This window comes from Myotis brandtii, unplaced genomic scaffold, assembly GCF_000412655.1.
Source record: "Myotis brandtii unplaced genomic scaffold, ASM41265v1 scaffold112, whole genome shotgun sequence".
NCBI classification, from domain to species: Eukaryota; Metazoa; Chordata; class Mammalia; order Chiroptera; family Vespertilionidae; genus Myotis; species Myotis brandtii.
Window position 1 is genome coordinate 861,347 of NW_005353838.1, and position 17,032 is coordinate 878,378.

A 17,032-nucleotide genomic window follows, 5' to 3' on the forward strand; every position below is an offset into this window, starting at 1 on the left:
CGGTGTTTAACTCTCACCTGGAATGACTGAAATTGTTTTCAATGCTCGGAGAACTCTGAATGTTCTCAACGCTGAGACATTGCCCAGGTCCACAAACTCTGTCACATATCTGCAATAGGGAGTTTATACACAAACACAGTGACAACACACGCACAAACACAAAGAACAACTCCCAAATAGTTGGAGTTATGAGTGGCCTAATGCTTCACACCAATCACTTCTTACCTGGGATTACAGAAATAGTTTTCAAAGCTCTCAAGACTCTGAAAGTTCGAAGAGCTGAAACATTGCCTAGGTTTACAAATTCTGTTATATACCTGTAGAATTAAATCAGAGTTATTCAGAATTTAGATAGAGTCTATGATACTTACCTGTGCCTTTAGTCAAGGTATTTCCTACATTTGGAAAGTCTTAAAGATATACTTCTGCAACCCTTTTCTTTCCTATCATATCTAATTGAATTTAAATAGATTTTAATTGACATATTTGATGTGAGCAAAATATAAATATATTATTAAAATGGTTTCATACACTTAAGTGCCTAAGTAAACAATTACATGCTTCAGTTATTAGATCTCAACATTATGGTACTATAGATATTTAATAATTTTATAAAATATCAGTGGAAAACCTGGGAAATTGTATGCAAAGTGAAAGAAGCCAGACACAAAAGGCCACATACTATATGGTTCCATTCATGTGAAAAGACTACAGTAGACAAATCCATAGAGATGAAACATAGATGAGTGCCTTCCAGTAGCTGGGGGAAGGGGATGAATGGAAGTGACTGCTTTTTGGGGGTGATGAAAATATTCTGAAATTAGAGAGTGGTAGTGGTTGCACAACTCTCTGAACATACTAAGAACACTGAATTTTATATTTTAAAGGAGTAAATTTTATGGTCTGTGTAGTCTATTTCTATAGTAAAGGAGACTCCCCTGAGAAGTGGCAGCCTTGTGTGACACAATGTTGTCTCATCAGCAAGTGGTAGGTACAACTGCAGTCATGTGTGATCATGAAAGGAGGGAGGCTGATGGACATGGAGGTGGGACAGGGGGTGAGGGAACCGGAGACCAGAAATCTAAAAAGACCCTTCGGTTTTGTCTAAGTTCTTTCAATGAACATCCACTACTTTTACATCAAAATGATAGAGCCAAAAATATTCTAACTAGGTTTGAGATTAAAAAAAATTCTTTTTGAATGTTTCTGACATATTTTGGAAGAAAGTAACTATGTGAATAAATTACAATTATATGTTAATATTTTTCCCCTTGAAAATAAACTGGGGATGCATGTGTAATACACATACGATGCATTAATGTTAGGTTTAATATGCAGTGACAGCCCTTATAAAATATACTAGTGGCCTGGTGCATGAATTCATGCACATTGAAATGGAATTAATTAGAAGAAATATTTTAATATCGCTATTCACCCTTTCTCTATAATAGAAGTGTCAACTAAATTCACAATAGACAATGACAGATCGAAACACATGCGTGCGATTGGTGCCAGTGAGAGCTTTATATGTATCGCACATTCGCGAGTTAACTTAGCCTTTTATAGATATAGAACAAACTTGCTTAATTAGACCTGCTTTCTGATTTAGCTAAACTTTCTCCAGCCCAGTGAAGCACTCCAACTTCTCTTTCAGGTAATTGTCAGCAACACAGCAGTAAATATCAACATGAAGCAGATTATTATTATAGATCATGCAGGGAGAATAAAGGGTAAAATATTTAACTGCAGCAGTGTTTGACTATATTCTGTGCAGTAAGAAAACCTGAAGTCATTTTTAAGGTCCACCATTTCTTACTTTTTTTCAGTAGGGTCAAGTTTCTAAACTTTCTAAATCTCTGTTTTCTGGCTAATGAAAAGAAAGTAGGATTCCACCGAGTCTCCTATCTACTACTCCAGGACTTCTGTGAGGATCAAATGAGATGAGGAATGAAAAATGCTTCACAGACATTTGGTTAAAGTATAAAGTGTTTCCACCTGGCTATAAAGCAAGTCATGCTCCTGGGCTGAAGAAACTGCAAGGAGGCTAGTCATCGCTAGGGAGAGGAAGCTGTGCATTGCTATGTGATGTCATTATCAGGATGGAGGGAAGGACATTTAGCATATTAGCCTTTTATATAGAGAGAGACTTCTATATTTTAATATATTTATTAGCACTTGAACAGTTTATATTAATAAAAAGGGCACCATACTTATAATTAAAGACCTATTTTTTTTCTGTGGTTAAAACAAGTTTTATTTGTGTTTAAATAAGAACTTGGAAAATGTGTGAACCTAACTGGCACCACATAAACTGTCCATCCAAATGCTGGGTGCAGAGGGAGATGATCAATCTTAATGATGTCATACACATTCGAGTGAGAAATGATCTTTCTATAAAAGTTAGTATTTTCCAACAAATAACTAGCTTTTATACAGTTTTATTTAAATGTAAGCATTGTTCTTACTGAAATACTGTGCTGTCTGTGATTTTTCACAAATTTGCCATTTGAAAAACTGAATGTAGTACTTACGCAAAAACAATGACGATAAAATCTAGCCAGTTCCATGGGTCACGAAGGAAAGTGAATTCTCCTATACAGAAGCCTCTTGCAAGGATTTTTATAAGTGATTCAAAAGTATATATTCCAGTAAAAGTGTACCTAGACACAAGAATCCATTGGGATATTAAATATGAAAAGAATACAGCACTAGGTGAATCTTTATAATTTATTTTTTCCTGATTAACCAAAGGAAGGCATCTACTGCAGTGTGGCTGTTGGCTTATGGACCCACTCTAAATATTAAAATAAACTAATAGTCAAGGTCTTTCAAAAAAAAAACCAACCTTAAAATGTCTATATCAGAAACTCTCCTAGAAAGTAGAAGTACTGAAAATTACTAAGAACATAGGTTTAGATATGCCTTGAAAGTTCCTATGTTGATCCTATCAGAAATACAGCCAAGGATAAGAAATATATAACATGTCTAACAACAGGCAGGGTGTCTCATACATTCATTCTTCTGGAAAAGACTGTATCATCTAATTATTCTTTTCTAAATATCCTATTCTACTGCTGTCAGGTTAACACCATAGGAAAAATAATAATAATAGAAAGAAAAGAAACTATATAACATGGGAAGATAAACACCACAATTTTTATAGATGGAATAACTTCTGATAGGAAAAGGAAAGGATAACAATGATACTACTAAGACCATATTAAAATGTACATATACCCACTTACTCTACGTTCTTGGCCCAGTCTGGAGGGTTACTCATGGTCATAAATATGCAGTTTGTCAGAATAGTGCACATGATAAGCATGCCGAACAAGGTAGCTTAGAGTCAAGGAATATGACGAACGACCATGGCAGGAATCTTGAATATTTAATAATAACACCTGTTGAAATCTTTTTCTTAGAAAATAATCTATGCATATAAAAGCCTAAGCAACTGGCTGACTGGCTGACTGGCTGACTGGCTGACTGGCTGACTGGCTGACTGGCTGACTGGCTGACTGGCTGACTGGCTGACTGGCTGACTGGCTGACTGGCTGACTGGCTGACTGGCTGACTGGCTGACTGGCTGACTGGCTGACTGGCTGACTGGCTGACTGGCTGACTGGCTGACTGGCTGACTGGCTGACTGGCTGACTGGCTGACTGGCTGACTGGCTGACTGGCTGACTGGCTGACTGGCTGACTGGCTGACTGGCTGACTGGCTGACTGGCTGACTGGCTGACTGGCTGACTGGCTGACTGGCTGACTGGCTGACTGGCTGACTGGCTGACTGGCTGACTGGCTGACTGGCTGACTGGCTGACTGGCTGACTGGCTGACTGGCTGACTGGCTGACTGGCTGACTGGCTGACTGGCTGACTGGCTGACTGGCTGACTGGCTGACTGGCTGACTGGCTGACTGGCTGACTGGCTGACTGGCTGACTGGCTGACTGGCTGACTGGCTGACTGGCTGACTGGCTGACTGGCTGACTGGCTGACTGGCTGACTGGCTGACTGGCTGACTGGCTGACTGGCTGACTGGCTGACTGGCTGACTGGCTGACTGGCTGACTGGCTGACTGGCTGACTGGCTGACTGGCTGACTGGCTGACTGGCTGACTGGCTGACTGGCTGACTGGCTGACTGGCTGACTGGCTGACTGGCTGACTGGCTGACTGGCTGACTGGCTGACTGGCTGACTGGCTGACTGGCTGACTGGCTGACTGGCTGACTGGCTGACTGGCTGACTGGCTGACTGGCTGACTGGCTGACTGGCTGACTGGCTGACTGGCTGACTGGCTGACTGGCTGACTGGCTGACTGGCTGACTGGCTGACTGGCTGGCAGCTATGATGTGCACTGACCACCAGAGGGCAGACACTCAACACAGGAGCTGCCAAGCGACAGCAACTTTGCAGAGTGTCCTCTCATACTTTGGGACCCCTTGGGGGATGTCGGACTGCCGGTTTCGGCCCAATCCCCCAGGCCAGGCCGGAGGACCCCACTGGTGCATGAATCCATGCACTGGGCCTCTAGTTTTTTGTTTTTTTTTGACTTGTTTTTAAATTTAGTTTTATTTATTTTTTTATTTTTATTTTTTTATTGCTTAAAGTATTACAAAGGGTATTACATATGTGTCCTTTTTTTCCCCTGCCCTTGACAATCCCCTGTGGGCCTCTAGTTATTAATAAATTTATAGACTTTGTAAAATCTCTTTAAACATGAGAGTAATAGGTCAGAGTAATATATCCTAAATTTTAAAACTGACATTCTTCCAATCTTCCCAGAGACCTACACCAAATTATATTGAAATGATAAACTAAAAACAGTCTTTTTGGGTACGAAAGGGCTAAAAATCTATATTAAATAAGATGCAAAAAGTACATTTTAAAGAATCATTGCAAGTAAGCATTTTTAAAAGGATATGAATGTACTAAAATCTTAATAGATATTCTTCTCAGAGGACTGAAAGGAGAGATCATGTACAAAGCAGGTGTGGCATTGAAACGGAAGATTGCTTTCCCTCTGTTCAATACTATGAAAGTCTGCAGGATCAAAAAGAAAACAGGATGAAATTGAGAATCCAAAATTTAGTACATTAATCTCAGCAGTTTTCCTCTCTATGTGGTAGTGTCATATTAAAGAAACACTGTCATCAGACTCAAGCAATGCGGTTCCACTACCATTGAAACAACTATGTATATCATGCTGGCCAATGAATTCCAAGTCATTACTTCTCAGCAGGCTAGGAAGTGAAGTATTTATGAGCATGTGTTACTTAGAGCACCCAAAATACAGTGTCTTTTCTTTTTTATATCCCTTCAATGCCCACATCAGTGACAATAAGTTGTGGCCATTGAAATTAGTTTAAAATACAACTTCCTTCATTCATTACACTGCATTGTAAGCAAACCAATTAAAAACTATCTATCCCTGATTTTTACCATAACACCTTGACACTTTTAATCCTTGTTGGCTATTGTTATGATTAGCAGAAAGTGCTCCAAAATATAAATTCCTTCAAAAAATATTTTCACAAATATTAGAGTTGGAATAATCCTAGTACCCAGATCAATTTTCCTATTTTAGATATAATACTAATAACAGCTAAAATAAAAGGACACAAGTTAAAGTGCTTGCTACTACCCATGGTAATTTTTTAAAATGATACAAATAGAACTAAACATTCTTAAAACATTTAAAATCCAAACAAGTAAATAGCAACAATACCAAAACACTAAAACAATCTACTGTTTTTGGATTGAAAATCAGAAAGTCCAAGTTCAAATCCTTGTCTTATATTTCTGCACTGGCAGGCAAATTGTGTTCACTAGAACACATTGACTGGGTCTTTTTATTGTTGTTACTTAATCTGCATTTTATACGAGTTTATGAGTGGGCTTCTGGTAGTCAATATTTTTCTACATTGGAGACATAAGTTTGAATATCTTGCTTTTTAATTGCATGTGACACTCTTCTCAAGAAAATGAATCTGAATCTATTAATTTTGGATGCCCTTTTATATTCCTGGTCTCTTTCACTGTACTACTTTTATGTCTAAACATAATTTAACATAAAGTTCACTTTTACATTGAAAATTAGTTTAAAATTAATACCTAGTGCTTGAGTAGGAGTACTGCTTTCTTAAATTTCAATATACCATGCTTAAAATTCACTCATCCATTATTTTCTACAATTATGTAGTGAGCAACTATAGTATAAGAGGCAATGAAGAGTTTAAACGTAAGTGAGGCATGAGTTTTGCATTCAAGGAGCTTTCTAGAAAGGCAACAGGAACATGATAACTCTAATATATTAAAGACAAGATGTGACAGGAATCATACAGAGAAATACAAATGGAGGAGTATGAGAGCAAAGAGGGAAAAGGGTCCTATGTCTATCAGAATTATCTGGGAGACTTCTCGTCCTTCCTCATTGCAATTGCCTTTCTCTCCTCAACTTTCTGGGTAATTTTACGAGATGCTCTTTTGCCTTCTTCTTGGAACAATGGAAACTTTTCTGATTTATGCCTTCCCTCCCTGACCATCTCAGACTCCTCCTTCTCTCCAACACTGTAAAGCAGCTCTCCAAACTTCATTATTAATTGAGCAATCTTATATCTTCCCAGGGAGTCAGCTGTCACCTCCACAAAATGCACTCTGGACACATCCCCATGACTTGTCAGTTGACACTTGCTTTGTTCCTACTGGTATGCGTTTAAGGCATGTCCAAAAAGGAAGAACAATATACTGAACACTTTCAAAAGATTAAGGAAATCAAAATGGCATGATAGAACCAGTTTCAATAAAGAATTAGAAAAAGTAGATATTCTGAATATCCTACATAGGTATTTACTTGAATATTTTAGTCATGATGTGGATCTTCCCTAAATTCCACTCCAATTTAAACTAACTTTCCGTACAGAACGAGGCAGAGACCGCACCCTGCAGTCCCAGGAAACTCACCTTTTTGTCTGCATAGTAGGGGTCCAGGTCCTCCAGCGGCTCCGACACCATGCCTGGAGGGATGTCCCCATAGATGAAGGGCAGCTGTTTGCCAGCTTCCAAGTCAGTGCTTGGCTTTGGGCCTTCTTCATGATCGTCTTTCTTTTCTTCTTTGGGTTCCTTTGTTTTATTTTCAGCAATACGTTGTTCAATGAGGGCAAGAGACTGTTTTGTGAAGTAGACAAAACTCTGAGGTCCTGGGGGAGGCAACATTGCCATCTTTTCATCCTGTATATTTTATTTCCCCTCCAGCTCCTTCATAAGAGGCCTAAGTGGAAATTGAAAAATAAAGCCTTAAGTGTTTACCAACCAAGGATGGCACATCAAAATAATAATAATAATAATAGCAATCAATATTATTATTAATAAACCGCTTTTCGGTTTCAACTATAAAACACGATGTTCACAGAATTATTAGCAATGTTAAGTCAGCATTTATTAAGTGACTACTATGTGCAACATATTTTCCATGCTTTCTAGCCACCTTTATTTTAAAATTTGAACTTAACACTTCACTGCTTTTCAAGTAAAAAAGTGACAACTTAATGAAAAACAATGAATTTCCTTTATTTTTCATATGTTTTCACTTTTAGTGCATTTCAACTCAACTCTCCTCATTTAAAAGACTTTATAGAATGCGTCTCAGAGCACCACTCCCAGGTTCTCCTCTTGCCTCTCTGACCCTCTTCTCATAACATGCTCACAACCCCTGCTTCTCTCTTGGGGAATGAGGTGGTGAAGACTGTTTTATTCTATTTTACACATTGATTTCTTTTAAAATATATACATATCCCTTCACAAATAAAAAAAATACATTTCTGTTTTGAATTAAAAACAATTTGGGGAAATGTTTTGGAAAGCACAAAGAAGAGAAACTTGGGAAACGTTTGTGATTCAATTAAAAAAGTAAAAATACCACTAGGGTATACATTCAAACCATGACTTCCTTAATTAACCTATAAATGAATACAAAACATTACAAAAACTACAGAAAAAATATAGAATATCACTTTTCTATATATTATTATTTCGGAATTTTCCAAATAAATAGCATAAAATAAGTTATTTAAAAAATAACAAACTCATTATTTCAATGAGTCCAGATACCTTCATAACTCCTGCATAAGAAAATGAAAATTCTTACTTTCTTTTTGGCATTAGGGTTGCCTGAGAGTTGGGACACACTAACTTCCAGCATGCCAGCCGCTGTGAACAGCTTGAAAGGTTGTACATTAAGTGACATCTCACACTCAGAAGGAGGGTGAATGAAGAGGAGCCATAGTCTGCTTTTTCATTTTCCGATATTAATATAAAAAGTAAGGGGATCACAGTAGTAACAACATTACAAAAGATTTTGTAAAATAGGTTTTAGAAGCAGAAATGAATTATTATTTTCAAAGTTTCTCCTGTTCCCCTAACAAACAAAATAGATTTCACTTATATTTAGAAAAAAAATAGGTTATTTTTCCCTTAATTACTTGAGCACAATATATCAATATAAGTCCTTTACCAGAAATGTATGCATTTTAAAAAGATGTGGTAAATCAATTTAAAAATAACCAGTTTAAAAAGTAATCATTTTGTAATATAATGATCTACTTTAAACTTTATAAAGCTGATTTGCCTTTCTGGGGAAAAAAAAAAGCCCTTTTTATGGTTTATCACACTATTGAGTCTGCCTCTTGCCTTGATATGTATCATCACATTTCTTTTTATTTTTTTAAAATATATTTTATTGATTTTTTACAGAGAGGAAGGGAGAGGGATAGAAAGTTAGAAACATCGATGAGATAGAAACATCGATTAGCTGCCTCCTGCACACCCCGTACTGGGGATGTGCCCGCAACCAAGGTACATGCCCTTGACCGGAATCGAACCTGGGACCCTTGAGTCTGCAGGCCGATGCTCTATCCACTGAGCCAAACCAGTCAGTGCATCACATTTCTTTTTAAATTTTCTAACCCACCTTCAGTTGCAATGTTTTTACCAAATACTTAATCTGGGCATGTTATCATAGAAGATATTTAGAACTGTGAGAGTAAAGAGAAAACACAGTTTTTGTCTTGAAGGAGCTTAGATTCTAAAAAGGGACACCAATGACACCAAATCATACAGCAAAGACAAACCTGGTTTCTCTGTGGTAAAGGAGAATATAGCCAAAATAACTCCCACTTTTTTTATATACTATACAGTATATCCTGGTGCAGAAACAGACAGAGATACAGGCATGTGTCAAGAAAGAGTGGTAACAGGAAGAGGTGAGTTCCTCTGATTTAAGTATGTGCTCAAGAGAACTGAAAACATATGGCCTCACAAAAAACTTGTACATGAATGTTCATAAAAGCATTATTCACAATGGCCAAAAGACTGGAAACAACTCAAATGTCCATCAACTGATAAATGGGTAAAGAAAATGTGGTGTACCCACACAATGGATACAGGCTTGTCAGTTGTGTTATTATTATTTGATAATAAAAAGAAAGGAAGTATGGATACATATTAAAACATGAATGAACCCTGAAAACCCTGTGAGAGAAGCCAGAACCAAGAAGCCACATACTGTATGATTCCATTTGTTTGAAATGTCCAGGATAGGAATAGCCTCTGAGACAAAAAGTAGATTATTATTTGCCAGAGGCTGGTTGGTGGGGGTGATGGAGAGTAACTGTTAATAGTTATAAGGTTAGTGGTTAATGGGAATAGGGTTTCTTTTGGGAGGTGATAAAAATGTTCTAAAATTACATAATGACAGTGGCTGCACAAGTCTGTAAATATACTAAAAACCACTGAATGTACACTTTAAAGGGTGCTTTTAATGGTATGGACACCACCACAATAAAACTTACGAAAACAAGCTAAAAGTGAAATCATAAAATATGTGAAAATTTTCCTGAGAAGAGAAAAAAAGTTTATTAAAATGGAAACAAATGCACATACTCAGTATCAACCACTTGAGTCTACAGACTCATCATAATATGGAATTGCTTTTGGTTTAGTATTAATTCAAGAGAAGCTAAAGTTTAGTTCTAGCACTCAAAGGCTAAGCTTGGTACGGTTTGTAAAACTTTGGTCGCAAACCAGGTAACTTGATTCCAGAAGTCAGCAGCCTTTTAGAAATTGCACATCAACCTGAGAAATAAGGCAGTGAGTGCAGTTGCCACTTGGGCTTAGAAGATTTCCAACACTTTGGAAATCATAAAGGAGAGTAGGAGAGATTACTCGCCTCAACAGACCTTCAGTGTTCGCAGGCTTAATCTCCTGGAGAAAAGATGGATAAAGAATTGGTATTTTTATATATATATATCCTGCATTCAAGTGGAGAGTGTCACTTCTTTCAAAAATTATTTGACAGAAAGTCAGGTAAGTAGACGTCATGAACTCAAGTGTCCAAACACCAGTCCCACTCTTCAGTGTTCCTATTATCTTTCCCCCTCCTTTTCTTCCCCTCACTCTCTGTTCACTCACACCCTCAATATACAGTTTTGAATCACTGAAGTAGGTACAAACAGTGGGGGTTGGGGTGATGGATGTCGGTGGTACTATGCATGGGAGATCTTTTCCTGATTCAAATGTCCAAACCCCAGTCCCACGCTTCAGTGTTCCTATTATCTTTCCCCCTCTTTTTCTTCTCCTCACTCTCTGTTCACTCACACCCTCAATATACAGTTTTGAATCACTGAAGTAGGTACAAACAGTGGGGGTTGGGGTGATGGATGTCGGTGGTACTATGCATGGGAGATCTTTTCCTGATCAGGCTAACCTAAAGGAAGACCCTAAGCACTTGCTTAATATTAGGGCCTTTGGAAAGGAAGTTGAAGAGACCCTGAACAGATTCTGTCATCATTCTCTAGTTTGGAGGGTATAGGAAAAATCACTACCCCCTATCTGTATGATGGGAATAAATAATGTGTACAAACTATTTTAGTGTAATTTCATAATATTTATAAAAAACCTTAGCTATGTTGATTCATTTATATTGCCAAATAATTTCCCTCCTGGAATTTATTCAAAAGCAATAATATCAGATGTCCTTCAACATTTATGAGATGTTTACTACAATGTTTTTAAAATATTGAAAAATTGTAATCAATCCAAAAGTCTAATATTCGGGGTTTCATTAAATAAAAAATGAGCATAAAATGAAAAACTGAGCAACTTAGTAGCCTCTAAAGAGTGCTTTCAATGACTATTAAGTGAATTCTAAAAAAAGGTATAATGGATAATTAATGGAATGCAGGTAACACGCACACAAACATACTTGTATATTAATTTCAATTTTTAAAATGTATATAAAGTAAATCTGAAATTAAATGTATAATATGTGTAATGAAGCTTATTCCTATCTGAGGGATTATGGATTAATTCTATTAATTTTTATTAATATTTTTCTTTATTTTTTAAATTTTTTACAAGGAAAATGTCATGCTTTTTTTATTCAACAAGTGTATTTGAAAAGCACTTAAACTGATTTGACCTAATTTTGATATACTGAATAAATAAATATTTATTTATGTTTAATTTGTGATTTTGAAAAACATATTATTACATTTCCACTCCTTATTAATAGTATTATGATGGCATCTTCTTTAGAGTGAGATCACAATATTGCACACACAAAAAAAACACTTTTTTGTTCTCATAATTATTTCACCCACCTAATCTCATCCTAAGAGATACTTAGACAACTAGTTCCTAATACTGCAACTCCAAACTGCAGCTCCAAATTAATTTATTAGTGTCAGAGTGTCAACTCTGTTATGGTTCAAGTAGGATATGTGTGTATTATGTCCATATAATTTTATAATAAGACCTGTGCTTTTGTAATGATTATTATCAGCATACTTTGTATTACATATGAAATTTATATTTTCAAAAATTGAATTATTCTCTTAAAATATTTTTTCATAAAATGTCTTTGAGGAAGCTTTCATTTGACAATTTTCAACATTTCTTGTAAAAAGCAAGAAATCTTCGAATTTCTTGTTTTTTCAACTGTGATTAAAAGGATTAAGATATAATATTTCATTATTTCAAGAAGCAGGAGAGTAATTATTTGTTCATAACTCTATAATAATCTATGGCTCTGTTTTATATTTCCCTTACCTGTAGCTAACTTAAATTCTATTTTTGCAAAATTAAAATTGGTCCAATAAGTCATTTTGAATGTCTGCCAAAATCTGAATCAAATTAGGTCAGATCTAAATTACTTAAGATAGTGGACAAATGTAAAAATAAGTACAATAGAACATTTTATTGGTGCTCACTGTTGAAAATTGAAAAATTGCTTTGAAAATGTCACTGCTCTGGAAACAGATAATGCTATTTTCCACAGATACTGGTTTTGGCTGGAACACCATTCATTTTTAAAGCATTCTCAAGCCACAATGGAATCAATACATGAGCATTTAAAAAAAGCATTTTAAAATAATTTATACCTAGCATCATCAGTGATAACTCATGTTATTAATATATCTCCTTGATATGATATGATATGATGAGAATGGTACTTGTACATATAGTTTTCCTCTCCCAAATTCACAACTGAGATCTAATAATGAGAAAAACATCAGGAAAATCCCAAGACAGGGACTTTCTACAAAAACCTGACCAGTATACCTTCAAATGGTTAAGATCATCAAAAACAAGAAAAATCTGAGAAACTACCAGAGCCTAGAGATGCCCAAGGAGACAGGATAGTGAAATATAATATGGTATTTTGGGTGGAATCTAGGAAAAGAAAAAGGACAGTAGGGAAAAACTAAGAAAAGGTGACTAAAGACAATAATTAATAATAATATTTATCAGTATGGTTTCATTAATTGGGGAAAATGCACCATATTAATGTAAATTTTTAATAATAGGGGAACCTGAGTATGGAGTATATGGGAACTCTGTCCCATCTGCATAAATTTCCCATAAATCTAAAACTATTCCAAGATGAAAAATATTATATAAAGAAATAAATCACAGATGTAGAAGTACACTGTTATATAAAATTAACAATGTCTCAGTAAATTTGACTTTATCAAATAAATACATTGCCATTATCTATAATGTAACTACTAGTAAGTGATAATAGACCTATAATTCTAACTACTTTTTTAAAAATATATTTTTATTGATTTCAGAGAGAAAGGAAGAGGGAGAGATAGAAACATCAATGATGAGAGAGAATCATTGATTGGCTGCCTCTTGCATGATCCCCCCCACCACCACCACTGGGGATCAAGCCCGAAACCCGGGCATGTGCCCCTCACCGGAATCGAACCTAGGACCCTTCAGTCCGCAGGCCAATGCTCTATCCACCGAGCCAAACTGGCTAGGGCACTACTTTTAATTAAAATGGGTCATAATTAATACATAAAATAATATTTTACAAAGTACAAAATAGCATAAGTTTGATCAATAAAAGATCCATTAGAAATGCTGATGAATTTTTTAAAACATTATGTTTGGGATGATAACTTTCTACAAATGTCCCTTCTTGGGTAAGGAATGAGCTTACAACTTATAAACATAACACTAGACTGGAGTCACAATGTCTGAGCCCTAATTATATGTGAGAGTCATTATGATTAAGTAGGCTAGAAAATATGTCTGTAAGGGATTATATGTATTTTGTTTTAGAATAAGGGTAATTTAACTCAGTTGGTAGTGTTACACATACTAAATATATTTTAAGTTGTTAAAATTAAGGCTTCATTTTATATGTCTGAATGATGGTGTTATGCTACAAAAATCTCTCTTTTGGTTTCTCTGTTACTTTAGGAACTGTGGGGTAATAATGAGATGAAAGAAACCTATTTGCCTCAGCAATTCTCATTTTGCTGACATCTGAACACCTGATAATATCGACAAACTAAGACAACAGACAGCCCCATGGGAAACACTTAACCATTGCTTACCACTACAAAGACCTCTTTTTGCCACCATGGCATTTTAAAATCTTCTCCTATGATCAGTGGCATCTCCTTCATCCCCTTCCTATTCATAAAATCTAAAATCCCATGATAAAAGAGAAAGACATCATCATGAAAGATGAGAGGCAATGCTTACTTCCGGTATGAACTGTGATGATATAAGCTTTCTTCCATGAGACCTAAAATACTTGTATATGAGTCGGGAAGTTCTGCTCTACATCTTGGCATCAAAGGGAGTGTGTGAGCCCTTCCGACACTACACCCAGCCTCAGTATGTTAGGGGAATATCAAGATCATATAAATCCTGTATGTCAACAGCAAGGCGATAAAGCTGAAACATTCAAAGACAAGAGGCAGTGCACTGCATCATCCAGTACCTCTACTTACTATTTAGATAAGAAAGTGAAAACTGCTTGAAAATGGAGTCTGGTGAATATAGGAAAAAATAATTATTAAACCAGATTTGAGTCCAGTCTTATCTGCTTTCTGAATTGTGGTTAAAAGGACTCTCAATAGATTTCCATTTTACTGATATTTGAACACCTAAGAACATCCCTGGAGGAAAGCAACTGGATCTTCCCTGAGTATAAGGAATACACTTGCACATTTGGTTCCATCCTTGGCAGAATGACCACAGCGATCATGTTATGAACCAAGAGTTTTATGTAAAAAATAAATGTTACATCACATTGGACATCAAGACAACAGACATAAAGTGGGGCTGTTCTGGGCAAACTTAGATATTTGCTCATCTGACTTTTGAGAGCTCCTTGGAGAAATTACCAAATAGGACCTGCCTGGTATGATTTTTTTTTTTTGGGGGGGGGGAGAGCATAGGAGACTGATTGTCTTGATCATTATCCTTTATCAAGGTAACCACAGTTACCATGTGCTTTTCTGGAAGACAGATTTCATGGCTGCACAGCAGTACTAAATTAAACATGAGGCGATCTTAAGTCTTAAGTTATTAAGATTTAATCATACTGACATTTGCTACTGTTTGGAAATCCTGCACCTTGCTTAAATGGCATCCTCGTGAGTCTGAGAGCTGGGAACCTCAGATAACAGAGGATTCCCAACTTCAGTTATCCAAATTCTGCTTGGCATTGCATTTCATATGCAATAAAAGGTCTTTAAAACCCCGACCAATGTTTTAATTTGCTGTCTTGGTATTTGTCCTATTTTGATCAAAATAAAATACATATTGCTAGCTCTGACACTTCCTGAGGATCATCAGTTTATTACACTTGGAGACTGCACATATTTTCAAATAGCCAATTGTTCTACATCTGATGCTTTATCTTCCCCTTTACCATTCACTAAAAGCAACGGTAATAATCCATTATATTGAGATATTTAGGTAATGCCCATATAATATTTGTTACCTGAAATTTAAAAGTTAACCAAAACTTTTACACTTAAGTAGGCAGAAAGAAGCTTTTATAAATCTACAAACAATCCTCTTTTTTCTCAATTTGCTTTTAACTCTATATAGTTTCTTAAAATGGCATCAGAAGTAAACAGTCAAAGACTAACAGCCAAACGTTATTTATAAAATAATTGCCTATCTTCCTTACAGTTTTATCTAGACCCTTTCACGAGAAAGCTAGTTTGAAGCAGGATAACTTTCCCCAACCCCCGCAAGCCTGGTAACTCCTAGTGGTTCCTCATGCCTCATCAGTATGAAGCTTTCCCTGACAAGGTGGGGAGGTACATTTATCCCTGTCCCTTTAAACTACAGTCCATAAATCCATAGCTTCACTTAACTGACTGCTAGAATTAGATTATGAAATCCTAGAGAGCAGTGCATCCTTAGCTTGTAATTTTGTGGGAACAAAGTAGACCTGCTGCTTGATTTCATAGTTACTGGTCCCTGACATCCAGAATATTACAGGAAGTAAAAATATTCTTCTAGAGTGAGGGAGTTCTTTGTTTTTATTCCAGCCCTGGTTGCATGGTTTGTATAATTTGGAAGAATTCATTGGACTTTATTATATATATATATACATAATTTTGCTGGGGCTGACCAGCAACCCCTGAATGACAGATGAACAGATTACTCCAACACTGTTTCACTGTGAAAGAGAGGGCTAAGGGACAACCTGGCTGATAGCAGCCAGGCAGCGTTGATTGCCTGCCTGGTTAGGCCTTTATTGTACTCTAGGCAAGGGCATCTAGGGATTAAGTGTAAGGATTCCAGTAAACACCTGGGGGTCTGCATATGCACAGACTTGTTTAGAAAGGTCAAGGATTAATTAGGGGCGCCGCCTTGGACACTCCCTTAAGTCTCCCCTAAGTCGGAATTCTGATAAACAGGGCAGGAGGCCTTCCACACATCTCCCTTTTATCGGAATGTCTTCCTTACAAACTTTCCAACCAAGTCTCATGCTTCCCAACATTTTTTTCTATAAGAATATTGTACTTCTTGAAAGATAAAAAAGGGTAAATGTGGAATTTAAAAAGAAGACAAATGGAGAGAAATCACCATTTTACTAAACTATATATTAAAAGAAGTTTTTAGACAGAAGGAAAAGATCCTAAGGCAGAAAAATGGAAATGGAGAAAGAATTGAAGAACATCAGAATGTGTATGTATCTGTGTCATATCAGGTAAAATGGATTCTAGTAAATAATAAGAAATATAGTCAATAATATTGAGGTAACTATGTGTGGTGCCAGTTGGGGTACTGGCAATATCAAGGGGAACGATATGTAAAACATATGATTGTCTAGCAACAAAGGTGTATGCCTAAAACCAATACAAAATGAAATTGGGGGAGAGGGGAGATTATACTTTCCTAAGGGCCTATTTTTGATTCCCATTTTTTATGGAAATAAGCAATGACCATGTCTTATGGATTTTAAGACCGTGTGGAATAAAATGCATGAAAGAATTCCAATTTGTATCTTTTATTAAATCCTTCCATTAGTATATTCAAACTAGATTTCCGTTCATCTTATTTGACTTTCAATGATTTCAGCCTACAACCTTTTTTTTCAAAATATGTTTTTTATTGATTTTTTTTAAGAGAGCAAGGAAGGGAAAGAGATAGAGAAATAGAAACATCAATGAGAGAGGCCACCTCCTTCAGGGCCCCTACCGGAGATTGA

General features: G+C 36.3%; 1 protein-coding gene across 1 annotated transcript in view; it reads right to left on the reverse strand.

The window, feature by feature from the left end:
• Positions 1 to 17,032, reverse strand: part of SCN9A (sodium channel, voltage gated, type IX alpha subunit) — a 132,161-nt gene that overhangs the window by 68,683 nt on the left and 46,446 nt on the right. Inside the window, exons 2-6 of the mRNA XM_014546972.1 lie at positions 6,964 to 7,270; positions 4,925 to 5,043; positions 3,246 to 3,335; positions 2,532 to 2,660; positions 226 to 317 (exon numbers count right to left, since the gene is read on the reverse strand). Of these exons, the coding sequence (XP_014402458.1) occupies positions 226 to 317; positions 2,532 to 2,660; positions 3,246 to 3,335; positions 4,925 to 5,043; positions 6,964 to 7,221 (688 nt within the window). The 5' untranslated portion in view covers positions 7,222 to 7,270. The remainder of the gene's footprint in view (positions 1 to 225; positions 318 to 2,531; positions 2,661 to 3,245; positions 3,336 to 4,924; positions 5,044 to 6,963; positions 7,271 to 17,032) is intronic.